General features: G+C 39.8%; 1 protein-coding gene across 3 annotated transcripts in view; it reads left to right on the forward strand.

The window, feature by feature from the left end:
- The window catches only part of LOC129701608 (zinc finger protein 346-like), a 31,593-nt gene extending 13,158 nt beyond the window's left edge, over nt 1-18,435 (forward strand). The window contains exons 5-8 of one of the 3 annotated variants that reach the window (XM_055642903.1): nt 5,307-5,525; nt 11,249-11,348; nt 15,171-15,210; nt 17,220-18,435. In XM_055642903.1, the coding sequence (XP_055498878.1) occupies nt 5,307-5,525; nt 11,249-11,348; nt 15,171-15,210; nt 17,220-17,294 (434 nt within the window). In that variant the 3' untranslated portion in view covers nt 17,295-18,435. Of the gene's footprint in view, nt 1-5,306; nt 5,526-8,040; nt 10,242-11,248; nt 11,349-15,170 lie in introns of those variants that run through there. The other 2 variants (XM_055642904.1, XM_055642905.1) reach the window with 2 other exon arrangements.
- Nucleotides 18,436-20,837: the final 2,402 nt, after the last annotated feature.

The raw sequence follows: 20,837 nt of genomic DNA on the forward strand, positions 1-20,837 counted from the left end.
TAATTGAAATTAATGACCAAATCACTGTGTTTTTGAGAATACTTAATTAAATTCATAATTAAAGATGTTACGCAACATTTCCATGTTGCTTTTGTTCAGGTTTAGAAGAACAACATTTCTAACCAAGCCCTCTGAGTTACGTTGCCAGATTTGAAAATCATCCCAGCAAAAGTAATCAATCAATCAATCAATGAACCTTTATTGTCAACTTGCAAAGCAGCAGTTGTACAGTGCAAAATGAGAAGACGTTTCCCTGGGAATACCAGAGCACCGCACATAAAACTTAAACATTTCACACATAAATAAAAACAATCTAATCCCTATTAAAAACAATATGAATAGTTAAAAAGTACAGGTAAAAAACAGCAACATTAAAATACAAGTATAAACAGTCATAAATTGTCCAGTGCCAGAGTTGTTATTACATTGTCAGTGCAAAAAAGCAGCAGAATCAGGTGGAGTGACTGTTTAGCAGCCTCACAGCTTGTGGAAGGAAGCTGTTTAGCAGTCTAGTTGTCCGGGATTTGATACTACGGTATCTTGTCTGATGGCAGGAGATCCAGATGTGTGTGGAGGGGGTGCAGTCTGTCCTTTGCTATGCTCAGTGCTTTTTTCAGGCAGCGGCTCTGGAACAGTTCTTGTGCCGAGGGTAGGGAGACGCCAATGATCCTCTGCTCCCCTCACTACCCTCTGCAGACTTAACCAGGTTTAACCAGAGTGGACCGAGTGGACTGAATGGCCTGTTTCCACACTGTATCTCTAAACCTCACACTTGTTTGGATTAAACTCCATCTGCTATTTCTCTGTCCCTATCTAGTGTATATCTTGCTGTATTGTTTGACAGTCTTCCTCACTGTCTGTGACTCCGCCAATTGTGGTGTAATCTAGAAATTTACGAACCAACCAATCTACATTTACACCCAAACTGCTAATATATATACACAAAACACAGAGGTCCCAACCGTGCGGACCCCTACGGAACACCACTGGTCACAGATCTCCAACCAAAATAACAATAGTCCATCACTAGCTTCTGTCTTCTATGGGTAAGCCAGTTCTGAATTCAAAAGAGCAAATCACCATGGATCCCATGCATATTAATTTTCTGGATCATCTTACCACGAGTTATCAAATGCCTTATTTACAGTGCATTTAGAAAGTATTCATTTTTTCCACAGTTTGTTATGTTACAGCCTTATTCTAAAATGGATTAAATTCTTTTTTTTTTATCATCAATCTACTAAATACCCCATAATAAAAAAGCGAACACAGGTGTTTAGAAATTTTTGTAAAGTAATTAAAAAGAAATAACTGAAATAACACATTTACAGTGGCTTGCAAAAGTTTTCATACCCCTTGAACATTTCCACATTTTGTCACGTCACAACCACAAACGTAAATGTATTTTATTGGGATTTTATGTGATAGACCAACACAAAGTGGTGCATAATTGTGAAGTGGAAGGGAAATGATACATGGTTTTCAAATTTTTTTACAAATAAAAAACTGAAAAGTGTAGTGTACAAAAGTATTCAGCACCCCTGAGTCAATACTTTGTAGAACCACCTTTCGCTGCAATTACAGCTGCAAGTCTTTTGGGGTATGTCTCTACCAGCTTTGCACATCTAGAGACTGACATTTTTGCCCATTCTTCTTTGCAAAATAGCTCAAGCTCAGTCAGATTGGATGGAGAGCGTCTGTGAACAGCAATTTTCAAGTCTTGCCAGAGATTCTCAATTGGATTTAGGTCTGGAGTTTGACTGGGCCATTCTAACACATGAATATGCTTTGATCTAAACCATTCCATTGTAGCTCTGGCTGTATGTTTAGGGCCGTTGTCCTGCTGGAAGGCGAACCTCCGCCCCAGTCTCAAGTCTTTTGCAGACTCTTAACAGGTTTTCTTGCAAGATTGCCCTGTATTTGGCTCCATCCATCTTCCCATCAACTCTGTCCAGCTTCCCTGTCCCTGCTGAAGAAAAGCATCCCCACAGCATTAGAATTAGATTCCTTTATTGTCATTCAGACCTTTCAGTCTGAACGAAATTATGTTGCCTGCAGTCATACACAGAACCAATAAAAACAAAACATACAATAAACACAAATTAAACAACCACCACAGTGAGTTCACCAAGCACATCCTCACTGTGATGGAGGCAAAGTCTTAGTCTCCGTCTCTTCCCTCCTTGTTCTCGCTCTGCGCTGAGGCGATCGATCCAGGCCGGAGATGCCGCCCTCCAGTCCAGCGGACCTCTGTGGTGATGTCGTCGTCGTCGCCGAAAGCCGGAACGCGGTCTCCGCTCCAAGACGGCCCGCCACAGCATCAGCTCCGGGCAGTCGCCCCAGTTCCAGGCCGCCGCCCCAGCTCCGGGTCCCGCAGTCTCCGCTCCGGGCCGCTGCCCCAGCTCCGGGCAGCCGCCCCAGCTCCAGGCCGCTGCCCCAGCTCCGGGTCCTGCAGTCTCAGCTCCGAGCCCTGCTGCACCAGCTCCAGGCCGCCGCCGAAAGCCAGAACGCCGCACCAGCAAGTCGGGCCACCGCTGCCTCAGCCCCGAAGACGGCCAGCCTCTCGTTGGTGAGTCCTGGCTGGCTCTGCCTCTGGAGCCTCGGGGTCAGTCGCAGGCTGGAGGCAGCCAGCTCCGCCATTAGGCCTCAGCACAGACGGAGGCAGAGAAGGGGGATACGACACGAAAAAGTCGCATTCCCCCGAAGGAAGAGACAGAGAACATGTTTCACCCCCCCCTCTAACACAACCCAACAAACTAAAACTTAACCAAAACAAGACAAAAAAAACAACTGAAAAAAGTAAAGACAGACAGACTGCAGGCGAGCCGCAGTTGTTAACAGCGCCGCCAATTCCGGACCCTAAACATACAGCCAGAGCTACAATGGTGATGCTGCCACCAACCCGTTTCACAGTGGGGATGGTGTGTTCAGGGTGATGTGCAGTGTTAGTTTTCCGCCACACATAGCGTTTTGCATTTAGGCCAAAAACTTCAATTTTGGTCTCATCTGACCAGAGCACCTTCCTCCACATGTTTGCTGTGTCCCCCACATGGCTTGTGGCAAACTGCAAACGGGACTTCTTATGGCTTTTTTTCAACAATGGCTTTCTTCTTGCCACTCTTCCATAAAGGCCCGATTTGTGGAGTGCACGCCTAATAGTTGTCCTGTGGACAGATTCTCCCACCTGAGCTGTGGATCTCTGCAGCTCCTCCAGAGTTACCATGTGCATTGGCTGCTTCTCTGATCAATGCTCTCCTTGCCCAGCCTGTCAGTTTAGGTGGATGGCCATGCCTTGGTAGGTTTGCAGTTGTGCCATACTCTTTCCATTTTCGGATGATGGATTGAACAGATGTTCAAAGCTTGGGATATTTATTTATAACCTAACCCTGCTTTAAACTTCTCCACAACTTTATCCCTGACCTGTCTGGTGTGTTCCTTGGGCTTCATGATGCTGTTTGTTCACTAATGTTCTGTTGAGGCACCTTTGGCAGTCTCAGGTCTTCCTGGGTATGACGCTAAAATCTTGGCACACCTGTATTTGGGTAATTTCTCCCATTATTCTCTGCAGATCCTCTCAAGCTCTGTCAGGTTGGATGGGGAGCGTCGATGCACAGTTATTTTCATGTCCCTCCAGAGATGTTCGATCGGTTTCAAGTACGGGCTCTGGCTGGGACACTCAAGGACATGTCACCAAGCCACTCCTGCGTTGTCTTGGCTGTGTGCTTAGGGTCGTTGTCCTGTTGGAAGGTGAACCTCCGCCCCAGTCTGAGGTCCAGAATGCTCTGGAGCAGGTTTTCATCAAGGATCTCTCAGTACTTTGCACTGTTCATCTTTCTCTCGATCCTGACCAGTCTCCCAGTTCCTGCCGCTGTAAAACATCCTCACAACATCATGCTGCCACCACCATGCTTCTCCATAGGTATGGTATTGGCCAGGTGATGAGCGGTGCCTGGTTTCCTCCAGACGTGACGCTAGGCATTCAGGCCAAAGAGTTCAATCTTGGTTTCATCAGACCAGAGAATCTTGTTTCTCATGGTCTGAGAGTCCTTTTGGTGCCTTTTGGTAAACTCCAAGCAGGCCGTCATGTGCCTTTAACTGAGGAGTGGCTTCCGTCTGGCCACTCTACCATAAAGGCCTGATTGGTGGAGTGCTGCAGATATGGTTGTCCTTCTGGAAGTTTCTCACGTCTCCACAGAGGAACTCTGGAGCTCCGTCAGAGTGACCATCGGGTTCTTGGTCACCTCCCTGACCAAGGCCCTTTTCCCCCAATTGCTCTGTTTGGCTGGGCGGCCAGCTCTATGAAGAGTCCTGATGGTTCCAAAGTTCTTCCATTTAAGAATGGCGGAGACCAGTGTGCTTTTCGGGGCCTGCAGTGCTGCAGAATTTTTTTTATACCCTCCCCCAATTCTGTGTCTTGACACAATCCTGTCTCGGAGGTCTACGGACAATTCCTTCGTCTTCATGGCTTGGTTTTTGCTCTGACATGCACAGCCAACTGGGATATTATATAGACAGGTGTGTGCCTTTCCAAATCATGTCCAATCAATTTAATTTACCACTGGTGAACTCCAAACAAGTTGTAGAAACACAAGGATAATCAATGGAAACAGGATGAACCAAAATTTGAGTCTTAGCAAAGGGTCTGAATACTTATTAAATGTGATATTTCAGTTATTTATTTTTAATTACTTTGCAAAAATTTCTAAACGCCTGTTTTCACTTCTCTCTGAGGTATTGTGTGTAGATTGATGATAAAAACATTTTTTTAATCCATTTTAAAGTAAGGCTGTAACGTAACAAAATGGAAAAAGTGAAGGGGTCTGAATACTTTCTGAATGCACTGTAAATCCAGGTAGACAACATTCTCTGCCTTGCCCTTATCAATCGCCTTCGGTACCTCCTCAAAAAAAACCTAATCGAGTTCATGAGACACGACTTGCCATAGACAAAGCCATACTGATTGTCCCTAATTATTCCGTACTCTTCCAAAGGAAAGTAAAGCCCATCTCAAAAAATCCACTTCAATAGCTTCATTACCACTGATGATGTGAAGCTCACAGCCCTATAATTTCCTGGATTATTTCTACTTCTCTTCTTAAAGGAACAGCAATGACTACTCTTCTGTTCTCCTTGATCCTGCACTTCTTCCAGAATTTATGAGAGCAATTAATCATATTTGATTAAAATATTAATCTCTCTATACCTGTTTAAGCAAACGCTGATTTGTTTTTCTTTGTTGAGTAATTATAAATGATACTTTCATTTGATCAGCAAGTGATATAAACAGATTGGAACTTGTTTTCTAGTTGAAGTTGCGCCCAAGGTAAAGAATGAAAGTGCTCCAGCTCCTACTGTGCAGTCCAGTGATGTATCTTGGAGCAGTGATCCTGACAGGTATTGTAGCCTGTGTCAAGCCTTTTTTAACCATGCTGATATTGCCAAACAGCACTATGTGGGAAAAAGGCACAAGAAGCGTGAAACAAAAGCAAAGTTATTGGAGCAACTGGGGCAGGCTGATAGCAATCGTAAGTATACAACTTGTAGTCTGCCGGAACACTAAATGTTGCATGTTGACACACTAGGATTAAATATTGGAAATGCACAATAAGTCCCAAAAACATTTATAAATTGAAGGTTCTACACACAAAATATTGTCATACTTTTATTTTGGTCTTTCAGATGCTGACAGACCTTGTGTTTGTCTGTTATTATTTCACATTATCTATATATTTAATTTTTTATTTTGATTTCAGGGATTTCAGCATGGAGTAAATGGGGTGCTTGAGGAGTATAAAGAATGTAAAAAGAATCTTAAGAAATAAATTAGAAAAGCTAAAAGAAGATATGAGGTTGCTTTGGCAAGTACGGTGAAAGTAAATCCGAAGGGTTTCTACAGCTATATTAATAGCAAATGGATAACGAGGGATAAAATTGGTCCATTAGAGAGTCAGAGTGGACAGCTATCTGCAGAGCCAAAAGAGATGAGGGAGATATTGAACAATTTTTTTTCTTTGGTATTCACCAAGGAGAAGGATATTGAATTATGTGAGGCAAGGGTTAGGGTTAGGGTTAATATAAAAGTGGATAAGTCTCCAGGTGGATAAGTCTGGCAGGATATTCCCTAGGACATTGAGGGAAGTTAGTGTAGAAATAGCAGGGGCTATGACAGAAATATTTCAAATGTCATTAGAAACGGGAATGGTACCGGAGGATTGGCGTACTGCGCATGTTGTTCCATTGTTTAAAAAGGGTTCTAAGAGTAAACCTAGCAATCATAGACCTGTTAGTTTGACGTCAGTGGTGGGCAAATTAATGGAAAGGATACTTAGAGATAATACATATAATCATCTGGATAAACAGGATATGATTAGGAACAGTCAACATGGATTTGTGCCTGGAAGGTCATGTTTGACTAATCTTCTTGAATTTTTTGAAGAGGTTACTACGGAAATTGATGAGGGTAAAGCAGCGGATGTTGTCTATATGGACTTCAGTAAGGCCTTTGACAATGTTCCACTTGGAAGGTTGGTTAAGAAGGTTCAATTGTTGGGCATTAATAGTGGAGCAGCAAGATGGATTCAACAGTGGCTGAATGGGAGATACCAGAAAGTATGGGGGATAACTGTTTGTCAGGTTGGAGGCCAGTGACTAGTGGGGTGCCTCAGGGATCTGTGTTGGGTCCATTGTTGTTTGTCATATACATCAATGATCTGAATGATAGTGTGGTAAATTGGATTAGTAAGTATGCAGATGATACTAAGATAGGTGGTGTTGTGAATAATGAAGTAGATTTTCAAAGTCTACAGAGAGATTTAGGCCATTTGGAAGAGTTGAAAGGGCTGAAAGATGGCAGATGGAGTTTAATGCTGATATGTGTGAGGTGCTACACCTTGGCAGGACATATCAAAATAGGATGTACATGGTAAACGGTAGCGAATTGAGGAATGCAGTTGAACCGAGGGATCTAGGAATAACTGCATAGTTCCCTGAAGGTGGAATCTCATGTAGATAGGGTGGTAAAGAAAGCTTTTGGTGTGCTGGCCTTTATAAATCAGAACATTGAGTATAGAAGTTGGGATGTAATGTTAAAATTGTACAAGGCATTGGTGAGGCCAATACTGGAATATGGTGTACAATTTTGGTCGCCAAATTATAGGAAAGATGTCAACAAAATAGAGAGAGTACAGAGGAGATTTACTAGAATGTTGGGTTTCAGCACCTAAGTTACAGAGAAAGGTTGAACAAGATAGGTCTTTATTCTTTGGAGCACAGAAGGTTATGGGGGGGACTTAATAGAGGTCTTTAAAATTATGAGAGGGATAGACAAAGTTGACGTGGATAAGCTTTTTCCATTGAGAGTAAGGAAGATTCAAACAAGAGGACATGATTTGAGAATTAAGGAACAAAAGTTTAGGGGTAACATGAGGGGGAACTTCTTTACTCAGAGAGTAGTAGCTGTGTGGAATGAGCTTCCAGTGGAAGTGGTGGAGGCAGGTTCGATTTTATCATTTAAAAATAAATTGGATAGGTATATGGACGGGAAAGGAATGGAGGGTTATGGGCTGAGTGCAGGTAGATGGGACTAAGTGAGAGTAAGTGTTCGGCACGGACTAGAAGGGCCGAGATGGCCTGTTTCCGTGCTGTAATTGTTATATGGTTATATGATTATAAGATTGACTACTATGGTTCTATTATTTTGTGAATTTGTTCGAGAACTACTGAGCAAAATTTACAATCAAATATCTAATAGTCCAGCTAGGGAAACCATGCAAAAAAATAGATAGAGCTCTTAAAGATAGCGGAGTTAAGGGATATGGGGAGAAGGCAGGAACGGGGTACTGATTGTGGGTGATCAGCCATGGCTCGAAGGGCCGAATGGCCTGTTCTTGGTTTCTTGGTCCTCCAAAATATTCCAAATGGAATTTAAACTGGAGGTGGTGAAGGGAGGGCTCCTGCGCCTATTGTCTATTGTATATCATGAAAATTGGTTAAAAAAAATGCCTTAAGTTATTTTGTTTTCTCAATTCTTATAATCTGTAGTTCACGCAAAGAACACATCAGAAAATGGAAATTTGGACCGAAATATATGAACAGACTTTAGATGTTGCTTGTTTTAGTTTGAAATTGTTTCAAGAGGGAAATACACCACTTAATATATTTCAAGACTGATAAATCTTGCCATATTGTACTGTGGACATGTAGATGCCAAAAGAATGCAACTTTGTCAGAACTGAGTTCAACCTTTATCTCTCTCTGAAATCCAGCTAAAATTACTTTTAGATAGACACACGAAGCTGGAGTAACTCAGCAGGACAGGCAGCATCTCTGGAGAGAAGAAATTAGTGACATTTCGGGTCGAGACCCTGATTAAGACTTTTCAATTACTTTTATATGTTCATACCTTATCTCTGGTTAGGATCAGCACATAATGAAAAAAATAAAACCATTGCTATCCAATATGAATTGTTACTTATTAGTTGATTCCAATCCTTCCCTTGAATGTATACCCTGTTAATTTGAAACAAATTGTTAAATCCAAAGGAATTTTTAATGACATTGTTGATTAAGCATGAGATCACTTTTGAAATTTATCTGAAATACAGTTCAATCCCAGAAAAAAAGCATACTTTTACTTTTAATGCACCGTTTGAAATCTGTGCAATCTTGCAATGTTTGAAACGTCACCTCTAGTATTATTGCTGGGATGCTATTGTGCGGGTACATTGTAGTAGCTTTCTCCATTGACTAGACTGAATATTGATGTACATAATAGCTGATGTGTATACTGTCTGATGGCAGTTTGATTAATAATTGATTAATAATATATCTGCCATGGCACTTTTTATTTGCACATGTGAACAGATTATTCATAGAATAGCCTTGACCATTCTGAAGAGCATTTGCTATAATTGAACGTGGAATATTATTAGCCTGAACCTTCAGACTCAGCTACACAATAGCTAAACTATTAAAGGCCATAGATTAATTAACCTACCAGCCTGAACATCTTTGGAATGTGGGAGGAAACTGTAGCACCCAGAGAGAACCCACACGGTCGCAGGGAGAGCGTACAAACTTCGTACAGACATCATCAGTACTCGGGATCGAACCTGGGTCTCTGGCGCTGTAAGGCAGCAACTCTACCGCTGCACTAACATGCTGCCCTGCATGAAAGAAAGTTTGCGGGGCATATAAAAACAGACTAAAAGCTTCTACAGAGATGTGAATAGGAAAATATTAGTGAAGACAAATGTAGGTCCCATGTAGTCAGAAACAAGTGAATTTATAATGGGGAAGCAAGGAAATGGCAGATGGGTTAAACAAGTACTTTGGTTCTATCTTAATATCACACTTACATAAGATGCTTAAAGATGTAATAGCAGCACATTTAGAAAGCAGTGACAGGATCTTTAAAAGTCAGCATGGATTTATGAAGGCGAAATTATGTTTGACTAATCTTGAATTTCTTGAGGATGTAACAAGTAGAATGGATAAGGGAGAGCCAGTGGATGTGGTGTACCTGGACTTTAGTCAGATAATATAAATGAGAATGAAAGAACTTTTAAAATATTCTCTAAGTTCCTTTTTTTACATATGAGTATGAGCTTGTCATTTGGCAGTTGCGTCTAAGGACCTGAGACAGTTAAGTGCCTATAAGGTACTTTTCCTCATTACAGGGATTTTTTGGTTCCCGTGATTACATTCATTTCTGAATTTGCAGGCCTAATCTCCAAAGATTTGGTAGATATGTGTAACTGAAGGTTTTCAGTTTTTGGATGATCTTTTGTTGCACAAAGAATTCCTATTGAGCAGCAAAGCCTGAATTTTCAATGTCGTAAATGATGTACAATTTGCTATAAAACTATTTTGTGGTGCTTTTATGAACAATTTTACCACACCCTGAAATAAAATGCATTTGGCCATATCAATAATTTTAGATTCTATGTGAATCAATGTAGTTTTTCTGGTCACCAATGGCTGCTTGAAAACAGCTGAAAGGTGAAATGCCACCAAACGTTTTCCACCTCTGCATATGCCAGATCTGACAAAGTGAACTGTAAGAAAAACTGAATGCCCAGCTCACTATGAGTAACTAAAGTAATGAATTAATTGTGGGGTTTGAGAAATATATAAAATACCTTCCAATTATTATTTTTAAAAGTGGTTAGTTTCTCTTTTTTTTTTTACCAAAACAGCCACACACATTTTAACATAACATATGTAGGGTATTATTTAAATATATTTTATACATGGAGGTAAACATTTTCAAGAAGATAAACTAGATAATAATTTGGAGTAAAGAAACAATAATAGATATTGGAAATGTTCAATAAATCTAAGAAGATGTGCAAATACATAAAAGTTTGATTACTATCTATAGAAGAAAATGTAAATTGATTAATTATGAAGCAAGGTCCCGACCCGAAACAGCACCTATCCAAGTTGTCCAGAGATGCTGCCTGACCCGTTGAGTTATTCCAGCACTTTATGTCCTTTCTAGGCTGAATAGCCAGTGGATGTGGATGTGGTTATATCATTCTGGAAAACCAATTCAAAGCTTTTTCGGAAAATCATTATCTTTGCTAAGTGAGCTGATCTGCTTTTGTGTCTATGAAATCTAACGTTTTCCCTACAAGCAAATGATTTTTTTCCATATGTCTCCCTGATGTCTGAATGTATACTTGTATAGCCCCATCATTTTATTCAAAGCTCAGTGTTGATAATATACAGATTTTACACACACTTGCAAACAAAGCTTTTCACTGTATCTGGGTATGAGTGACAGTAACAAACTAAACTAAATCTATGCCAAGCCCTTCTCTACCGATAGATAATATATTGATCTTTTCCTGTGAACATCTTTTCAAAAGCATCAGTGCAGATTCCGCATGAAATCTAATAACCAATCTTTTCTTTTTACAAATGCATATTGATCTCTTGAGGTTTCATTATAATTACCCATAACGTAATATAGGTCTGAAAATGCATATTGGTGCAGGGCAATATGCATTTTTTTAATCTGTTTCCGTAACATTGGTGCATTTGTTCTACTACAGTTTTTTAGAGCAATTTTACCATGCTGTGGACATGGGTAAGAAAATGGGAAGGGTAGGGAAAGGAAACTGATCAGCTGAGCTACAGTTATAACATTTCTACTTTTGTGAAATATTCTTCATAGTCAGGTAATTGTATTATTAAAAAATGCTTAAAATATACTGGTAGGTAACTAAATTATAATCTTTCACAGCTGTTTCTGCTAAAGGCTATCCCTGTAATACCTGTAACATTGTACTGAACTCAATAGAGCAGTATCAGGCACACATCCAGGGAACCAAGCACCAGAACCAGTAAGTACACTTGCATGTTCTCTTTGAGCAGACCTATAAAGGTTGTCCTGTTGTAACCATGACTAAAAATCAATTTTAGACAGATAAAAATGTTTTATAATTGAAAGAAAGCTTGTTTGGCTTGTGACAGGTTTGAGCCCATTCGATCTATGCCTATTGTATCTGATTTTTTTAAAAGTTCAATATATCCATGTTACATTAGTAATCTGCTGTATTAAGGAGTTAGTGCTGGAAAGTGTGCATTTAAAAATGGATTAATGTCATGAACTTTGTATTCATGTTTCTGTTGTGGAGAAATTACTGGTCTGGATAGGTAACTATAGTCATACATCATGGAATAAGGTTCTTCAGCCCAACTTGACCACGCCGACCAAAATGCCTCATCTGCGCTAGCCCTATTTGCTCTTGTTTGGCCTATATACTGCTAAACCTTTCCTATCCATGTACCTATCAAAATGACACTTAAATGTTGTCATTGTACGTGCCTCAACACTTTTTCTGGCTACTCGTTCCATATGTCCACCACCCTCTCTGTGGAAAAGATTGCCACTTGAGTCTTTATTAAATCTTTTCCTTCTCACGAGTCCTTGTTTCCTCTACCTTGGGACAAATAATCTGTCTATTCCCCTCATGATTTTATACACCTCTAAGCTTCTGCGCTTCAGGGAATAAACTCCCATCCTGCCAAGCCTCTCCCTATAGCTCAGGCCCTCAAGTCCTGCCAACATCCTCATAAATTTTCTATGTACTGTTTCCAGTTAATACCATTATACCTGGAGCAGTGTAACCAAATCTGAACACAATACTCCAAATGCGGCCTCACGGCGCCTTGACAACTGTAACATAACTTCCCAACTTCTATGCTCAATTTCCTAACTGAGAACCAATGTACCAAAAGCCACCTTCACCACACTATCTACCTGCAACATCACCTTTAGAGAACAATGTACTCCTAGATCCCTCTGCTCAATAACACCCCTCGGGGTCCAATCATTCACTATAGGTTCTACCCTGGTTTGACTTTGTGAAATGCTACAGTTTACATTTATCTGAATTAAACTCCATTAGCCATTCTTTGGCCCACTTGTCCAATTGATCAATTCTACTGTAATTATTGATAATATCATCACCGTGATACCGTCTATTTTAGTATAATCTGCAAACTTAGTAATCATGCCTTGTAGGTTTAGATTTAAGTTTATTATAATGTGTACTGAAGTACGGTGAAAGGCTTTGATTTGCATTCTATCCAATCAAATCAGATAATACCATACATAAACAACCAATCCAGACTCAAGTACATTGGTAAAGCAAAGGAAATGATACAGCATGCATGGTATAGTCCCCAGCTATTGTACAGTCTTGTACATTCCCACTCAAATCTTTGATAGAGATGACAAGCAGCAATGGGCCCAGCATCTGAGATGCAGGTGATAGGTCCCCAATCTGAAAAACATCCTTCCACCCTTCCCTCTGCTTTCTATCATGAAGCCAATTCTGTATCCAAATTATGTTTTACAATTTAATTATAAAATACAATTTAGTTGTATTGACTGAAGAAGGATCCTGAGCCGAAACGTCACCTATCCATTTTCTCTGCTGAATTACTCTGATATTCTATCTTCTGTATCCAGTTAGTTAGCTCTCCCTGGATCCCAGTCAATCTAACCTTCCAAGCAGTTTACCACATGGATCCTTATAAAAGGCCTTTCTCTAGTCCATAGAGACTATGTCTACAGCTCTGTCCTGTTCAAACTTCTTGATTATTTCTTAAAAAACTCAATAAAATTCTTGACACGATCTCCCACACAGAAATCCATGCTAATCCTAATCAACCCCTGCTTTTCCAAATGAATGTATATCTTATCCTTCAAAGTTGTTTTCAGTAACTTTCCTATCACAGCAGTTATGCTTACTGGTCTATAAACCTCAGGTTTTTTTGTGCAGCCCTTCTTAAATAGAGGCACAACAATAGCCAACCTCCATCTTCCGGCACCTCACCCATGTCTTAACGATGATTCATCGGGACTCTTGCAATTTCTACTCTAGCTTTGCACAGGGTTCTTGAATATATATGATCAGGCTCACAAGTGTTATCTACCTTCATATGTCTTAGGACGTCCAGCATCTCCACGACTGTAATGTGGACTGACCTTAGGACATCTCCATTAACTTTCCCAAGCTCCCTTGTCTTCATGTCTTTCTCCCCAGTAAGAACAGAGGAGAAATATAATTGAGGACCCTAAACTGCAGCTCTACATATAGATGATGATTTTGGTTTCTGAGCGGACCTGTTCATTCTTTCATTACTCTTTTTTAAGTTATTATTTGTAAAACCTCTTTGGATTCCCCTTAATCTATCAGCCAGACCTATCTTGTAACTCCATTTTGTCCTCCTGATTCCCTTCTTAAGTATGCTGCTCAAGCTCTGATACTTCAGGGATACACTTAAGCCCATCTGACTATACCTGACCAACGCCTCCTTATGGAAAGAAAAAATGAAATGCTTATTATCTTGGTTAGATGTTGCAATCATCAGTAATAATGGAAAAGATTGTTTATAATTGTGTGGATGTTCCCCCGGCAGATGTGGATGAGAATATACAAGGCATGATTAATAAAGGCTATCTGTCATCTATCTATCTATCTATCTATCTATCTATCTATCTATCTATCTATCTATCTATCTATCTCTATCTAATGTTTGCAGATGACACTAAAGTGGGTGGTGTCGCACATAAAAAAGATGATTATCAAAAATTACAGCAGGTACTTGATCAGTTGGGCAAGTGGGCTGACAAATGGTTAATAGAGTTTATTGCAGATAAGTGCAAGGCATTGCATTTTGGGAAGTCAAACCAGGGCAGGACCTTCACAGCAAGTTTGCCCATTTACTTGAGCACTTTTTGGTATAACACTAGACAATAGACAATAGGTGCAGGAGTAGGCCTTTCGAACCAGCACCGCCATTCAATGTGATCATGGCTGATCATCCCCAATCAGTATCCTGTTCCTGCCTTCTCCCCATATCCCCTGACTCCGCTATTTTTAAGAGTCCAATCTAGCTCTCACTTGAAAGCATCCAGAGAACCTGCCTCCTGAGGCAGAGAATTCCACAGACTCACCACTCTCTGTGAGAAAAAATGTTTCCTCCTCTCCGTTCTAAATGGCTTGCTCCTTATTCTTAAACTGTGGCCCCTGGTTCTGGACTCCCCAACATCGGGAACATGTTTCCTGCCTCTGTCCAAGCCCTTAACAATCTTATATGTTTCAATGAGATTCCTTCTCATCCTTCTAAACTACAGAGTGTGCAAGCCCAGCTGCTCCATTCGCTCAGCATATGATAATCCCGTGCTTGAAGAATACTGCTGCCTTTAATCTTATTTTTGTATTGAGTATAATGCTGGCTAGATGTTTTACGTCAAAATCAATTTATCACCTTAATAAAGTTGATATAGTTTTGTTTGAACAGATCACCATATCAATTTTTGATGCTGAAATATAAAAACTGCTATATGCAGACACATTTATAAAACAGTATTTAAAGCCTTTGTACGCACTTTGCAGATGAGAGCTTTGAGCAAACACAAGATAATTACCCAAAATATATCATTTGGTCTTTTTTAACTAAGCCACGTTATTTTTTGTATTTATACCCAAATGCATAGCTTTGCGATCAGCTTAGAATTTTTCATTTGACGAAGAGGCAATGTGTGAGATTGCTTTTGCAGGAATAGTTTTAATCAAAGCTGTTTTGCTATGTTCAGTGTAACAGTAAATGCATGGACTTGTTTTCAATTTTACTCTTTTGCTTTCCCTTAGTTTGAAACCTAATGAATTTATTGCTGCAGAAGATAATGAAGAGGGCTTTGAGATTTTTAAAGAAGATGTCGTCTAACAGTGTTGGCAGGTGGTTTCCGGGTCAATGAATTTTACTCAGAATAGAGGCCAGTTTGACTATGTTCATGTTTCGATCTGCATAATTTTAAGTAAAACATTTGTATTGAAACAACAGTCCATAATTCTGAGCTCTAGGGCCCAAAATATTTAGTTTTTATGTTCATGCAAGTGACTAAAGGTTTGAGACTAAAATAACTAAGTTTAGTTATGTGGTGCTGTGGTCATGCCTTTCTGGCTCAGTGTGTAGATATCTGAGAAACTTGTAGCCCCACCTCTTGAAAAACGTTGTTTCTTAAACATCACCTATTAAGCAGGTGAGTCTGGAGAATGATGTGAAGCTGTGATATGGAAGAACATTTGCAACATACAGTGTCCTCCATAATGTTTGGCACAAAGACCCATCGTTTATTTATTTGCCTCTGTACTCCACAATTTGAGATTTCTAATAGAAAAAAATCACGTGGTTAAAATGCACATTGCCGGATTTTAATAAAGGCCATGATTATACATTTTGGTTTCACCGTGTAGAAATTACAGCAGCTTTTATACATAGTCCCCCAATTTCAGGGCACCATATTGGACACCGTAATGTAATGTAAATGAAAATAGTCATGTTTAGTATTCCGTTGCATATCCTTTGCATGCAATGACTGCTTGAAGTCTGTGATTCGTGGACATCACCAGATGCTGGGTGTATTCTCTGGTGATGCTCTGCCAGGCCAGTATTGTAGCCATCTTTTGCTTATGCTTGTTTTGTGGGCTTTTCTTTTCAGCATATAAAGGGCGTGCTCAATTGAGTTCTGATTGGGTGATTGACATGGCCACTCAAGAATTGACCATTTTTTAGCTTTGGAAAAACTCCTATGTTGCTTTAGCAGTATGTTTGGGATCATTGTCTTGCTGTAGAATGAACCGCCGGCCAATGAGTTTTGAGGCAATTGTTAGAACTTGAGCAGATAGGTTGTGTCTATACACTTAAGAATTCATTATGCTACAACCATCAGCAGTTGTATCATCAATAAGAGAACCAGTTCCTTAGGCAGCCATATATGCCCAGGCCATAACACCCCCACCACTGTGTTTCACAGATGAGGTGGTATGCTTTGGATCTTGGGCAGTTCCTTCTCTCCTCCATACATTGCTCTTGCCATCACTCTGATATAAGTTAACCTTCGTCTCATCTGTCCACAAGACATTTTTCCAGAACTGATGTTGCTCTTTTAAGCACTTCTTGGCAAACTGTAACCTGGCCATCCTATTTTTGCAGCTAACCAGTGGTTTGCATCTTGCAGTGCAGCCAATATATTTCTGTTCATGAAGTCTTCTGCGGACAGTGGTCATTGACAAATCTACACCTGAAGAGTGTTTCTGATCTGTCGGACAGGTGGTTGGGGATTTTTCTTCATTGTAGAGAGAATTCTTCTGTCATCGGCTGTGGAGGTCTTCCTTGGCCTGCCAGTCCCTTTGCGATTAGTAAGTTCACCAGTGCTTCTTTCTAAATGATGTTACAAACAGTTGATTTTGGTAAGCCTAATGTTTGGCTGATGTCTCTAACAGGTTTATTCTTGTATCTCAGTCTCATAATGGCTTCTTTGACTTCTTTGGCACATCTTTGGTCCTCATGTTGATAAGCATTAAAAGTTTCCAAAGGTGATGGAAAGACTGGAGGAAAGACTATGTGCTGAGAGCTCTCTTATACCTGCATTAAGGAGGCAATTAAACACACCTGGGCAATTACAAACACCCGTGAAGCCATGTGTCCCAAACATTATGGTGCCCTGAAATGGGGGGAAATATGTATAAACACAGCTGTAATTTCTACATGGTGAAGCCAAAATGTATAAAAATAGCCTTTATTAAAATCTGACAATGTGCACTTTAACCACATGTGATTTTTTTCTACTATAAATCTCAATTTGTAGAGTACCGAGGCAAATAAATCAATGATGGGTCTTTATCCCAAACATTATGGAGGGCACTGTAACTAGTTGGTTGCTTTTAAATTGCTGTCTAGGTGTGGTGACAATCTCTGACTTATGTTTTTAAATTATTACACATATGCCCAGCAATATATTTGTAGTTTTGTCACCCCCATAATTAATAGACCTAACTTTGACAGAGGAATTCTTGTTGATTTTTGGAAATTTAAGGAGCCATTTAATGATGGTTGAAACACATTTTTTGTTGCATGTTACTGAGCCTGATAACCTCTTCCACCTGTTCAGATATTGCTAACATGGATACTATGTATATGTGCAGTGTAAATTCTACTCCAAAAATAGCTGTACGTGTCCATGTCTTATTTCATTGCGGTGTTTGTTTTTTGAAAGGCCATTCTAGTCTGGTTGTGACCGAATATCGATATGTCATACAGAACTAATTATTGTAAATAAAATGTTCTGTGTTCTTTTCAAACTGACAAACCCCCATGTGAAAATGTCTTCATTAGTAACTGTTTATTTAGATTCATGGAAAATGTGCAGTGAAGGATCTTGTAAAACACATTGGGATATTATTCATCAGTTAATGTAACATTTATCAGGAACAGGTATTGGTATTTGTTCATTATTCCTATTGATTTGAATTTATACTTTAAATTGGCAGTTTGGTTGTGGATGAACCTAAGGCTGCAGTTCAAAACTGTTTTTTACCTTGTTTAATAAATGTTGTCCCCTTTGTAGTACCTGCAAAATGACCCAGCAATCCTGTAAATTGATACATGCCCTAAAATTAAATTAGTATACATTTCCAGACGTGAACATTCTTTCCAGAATGCATGACCAATATCAGGAAAATGTGGAGAAGACTGGAAGTTGGTACATTTGTATTGAATGTTAATGTTTCGAATGGCATAAAACTGTGCTCTGACAATATTTTATTGTATATGTATTGCTTAAAAAAAATGAATTTGACCTATATGGGGCAACAAAAGAGAAACAGCTATAATTGTCAATGTAACTGAAAACAACTGAATGTGTGGAGATTTTTGCAAGGATGTAACTAGGAGTTCAGTGTATTTTTCTGCACCACTGTAATTTTAGCTTCTGTTTTAAACACTTTGTCCTGCATTTTTCTTTGCTTCATTTGCATAATTGTACCTCGAGATTTGTTGAAAAATCTATGACCCTTGACAATTTTGTACCTTCACTCTTCTCGTATATAATAAATGTAGAATTTCACTTTCAAATTCTTGGTCTGTGTTTAATCCTGAATTGCTGTACATCTTAATGTTTGTCTTTGAACATATGCCGAAGACAATATCTTATGTCCATAATATCAATTACAGTTCAGAGTTCTTTCTAATATCAGAGCCAAAGCCAATGTCACAGAAATGGATTGTGTTCACAGAAATCTTATTGTGGGATTGTTCTGTTAACTGTTCGTTTTGTTCCCATCATTACAATAATTTTTAAACATGGAGTCACAGGCAATAAAGTGCTGTCACACCCCGAGGTAAAAAGCTATTAATAAAATTGTCATTGTCAGGATTATCCATCTGTTTTCGAGGCTGGTCCCTTGTCGCAGAACTGGAAACTACAGACTCCCAACATTCATGATAATAAGTAATCAAAAGCCATGTTGTTTCAGTGCTACTGGAATTGCAGATTCGGACATCCTTGAAGCCTCCTTCTGTCAGGTAATAAGCATCTGGTCAGATTCAACCACAACTTTAAATAAGTTAGTTCTTGCCATTCAGCAATCAACTTCTGCTGCGCAACTAAATCGCTGAATGGAGGAAGGCCTCTGTTTGATTATTACCCCGGCTGGTCTTGCAGACTTTAGGAGTGGAGAGAAGGTTGGAGGTGTATTCTGTAATCATTACATTCCCACATAAATCTGACCATGAACACAACCAAGAGGGCAAAAATATTTTGGACTTAAATACTTTTCAAAATATTCTAATTTTTGCTTCCTGCCAAATGATTTGAGACAAAAAACCTTGCTGACAATCTCAGTTGTCCCTTTTTCTCACATTCCACCCTGAAACAGCCAAGAAACACCACCGATACTTTCAATGCTAGATGTCTGAATGAAGGCAATGTCAGCACGTGCAAGCACTAGTTATACATGTAGGTGGCATGGATTCTGCATGCAGTCAGACTACTAAACAAGTCAGGAGTTCAGATGGACCTGAAGGGCTGGTGGAGGCAGGTTGCCCCTGTAACATTTAAGAAGTATTTTGACTTGCAGGTGAATAATCATGTCTTAAGTACTGGTAAATGGGATTAGTGGGGATCATGACAGAAGCCTCCTCGTGACGATCCCCGGAAACGACAACACGATGCACTCTGTGACGCGCCAGGCAACCAATTCTGTCAACATGTTGGACGACGACCGAAGCCAACAGTGAGCTACACGTCGTCTGACACCCGAGCGAACGAATGGGATTAGAACAGAAGGGTACCTGGTGGTTGGCGTAGATGTGGTGGGAGGAAGGGTCTGTTTTTGTGCTGCATGAAACTTAGAATTAAATGTTGAGGCTGCAACTGCAAAATGAGTGGTGGCTAGAAGTTGGATCAGCAAACCTCTAACAAAGTATCAGCAAAATAACGGGATATTAGTGCAGTGCGTTACAAATGATGGCAGTGTTCCTCATGGCTATATCCAGTTGATAATGCTTAATAAGGAAGGTGCTCCTAATGTATTAGAAGAACCAATAATTTAGTGCTTTAGCTGGTTTATATGCTCATCTGTTTAATCATTTTTCTAATCCTACAACTGCACAAGTTGGAAGATTAACTGTACAATAGACTTAAACTGATGTCAGAAGAAGAGCCCTGAACCAAATTGTTGTTTGCCCATTTCCTCCACAGATGCTGCCTGACCCACAGAGTTCCAATAGTGCTTTGTGTTTCCACTGTACTACATTTGTGATTGAATTTGCCTATAGAAGGGAAATTATAAATTTTGTAGCACATTTTCTAATGATTAGAATTTTTGGACATTCCAAAAAAGTCGTAAGACATTTCAGTTTTACATTTATCATTGTCACGTGTACCGAGGTACATGTGAAAAGCTTTGTTTTGCATGCTTTCCAATCAGATCAGATAATACTTTACTAAATACAGTCACGTCACACTCCAGTACAATAGGTAGAGCAAAGGGGGTAGATACAGAGTGTAGAATATAGTTCTCAACATTGAATTTCCATAGTCAATTGTCTGCAATGGGGTAGAGGTAACAATGGAAAATAAGTTGTTCTTGAGTCTGGTGGAACGTGCTTTCAAGCTCCTGTACCTTTTGCCTTACGGGAGTAGGGAGAAGAAGGAATGACCAGGGTGGGACAAGTCCTTGATTATGTTGGCTGCTTTTATAAGGCAGCATGAAGTAAAGATGGAGTCAATGCTGGAGTGTCTGGACTGTGTGATGGACTGGCTACATCTACAACTCTGCAACTCTGCAATTTCTTGCGGTCTTTGCCAGAGCTGTTCCCAAAACAACCTGTGACACAATCTGATAGGTGCATCTTTAGATGTTTATAAGTGTTATTGGTGACATGCTCAGTCTCCAAAGCAAATAAAGGCATTGATTGGTGTGCCTTTTGGCTGTCATGTCAATGTGGTTGGTCCAAGACAGATCCCTGGTATT

The sequence above is a fragment of the Leucoraja erinacea genome, chromosome 11 (genome assembly GCF_028641065.1).
Source record: "Leucoraja erinacea ecotype New England chromosome 11, Leri_hhj_1, whole genome shotgun sequence".
Classification (NCBI taxonomy): Eukaryota; Metazoa; Chordata; class Chondrichthyes; order Rajiformes; family Rajidae; genus Leucoraja; species Leucoraja erinaceus.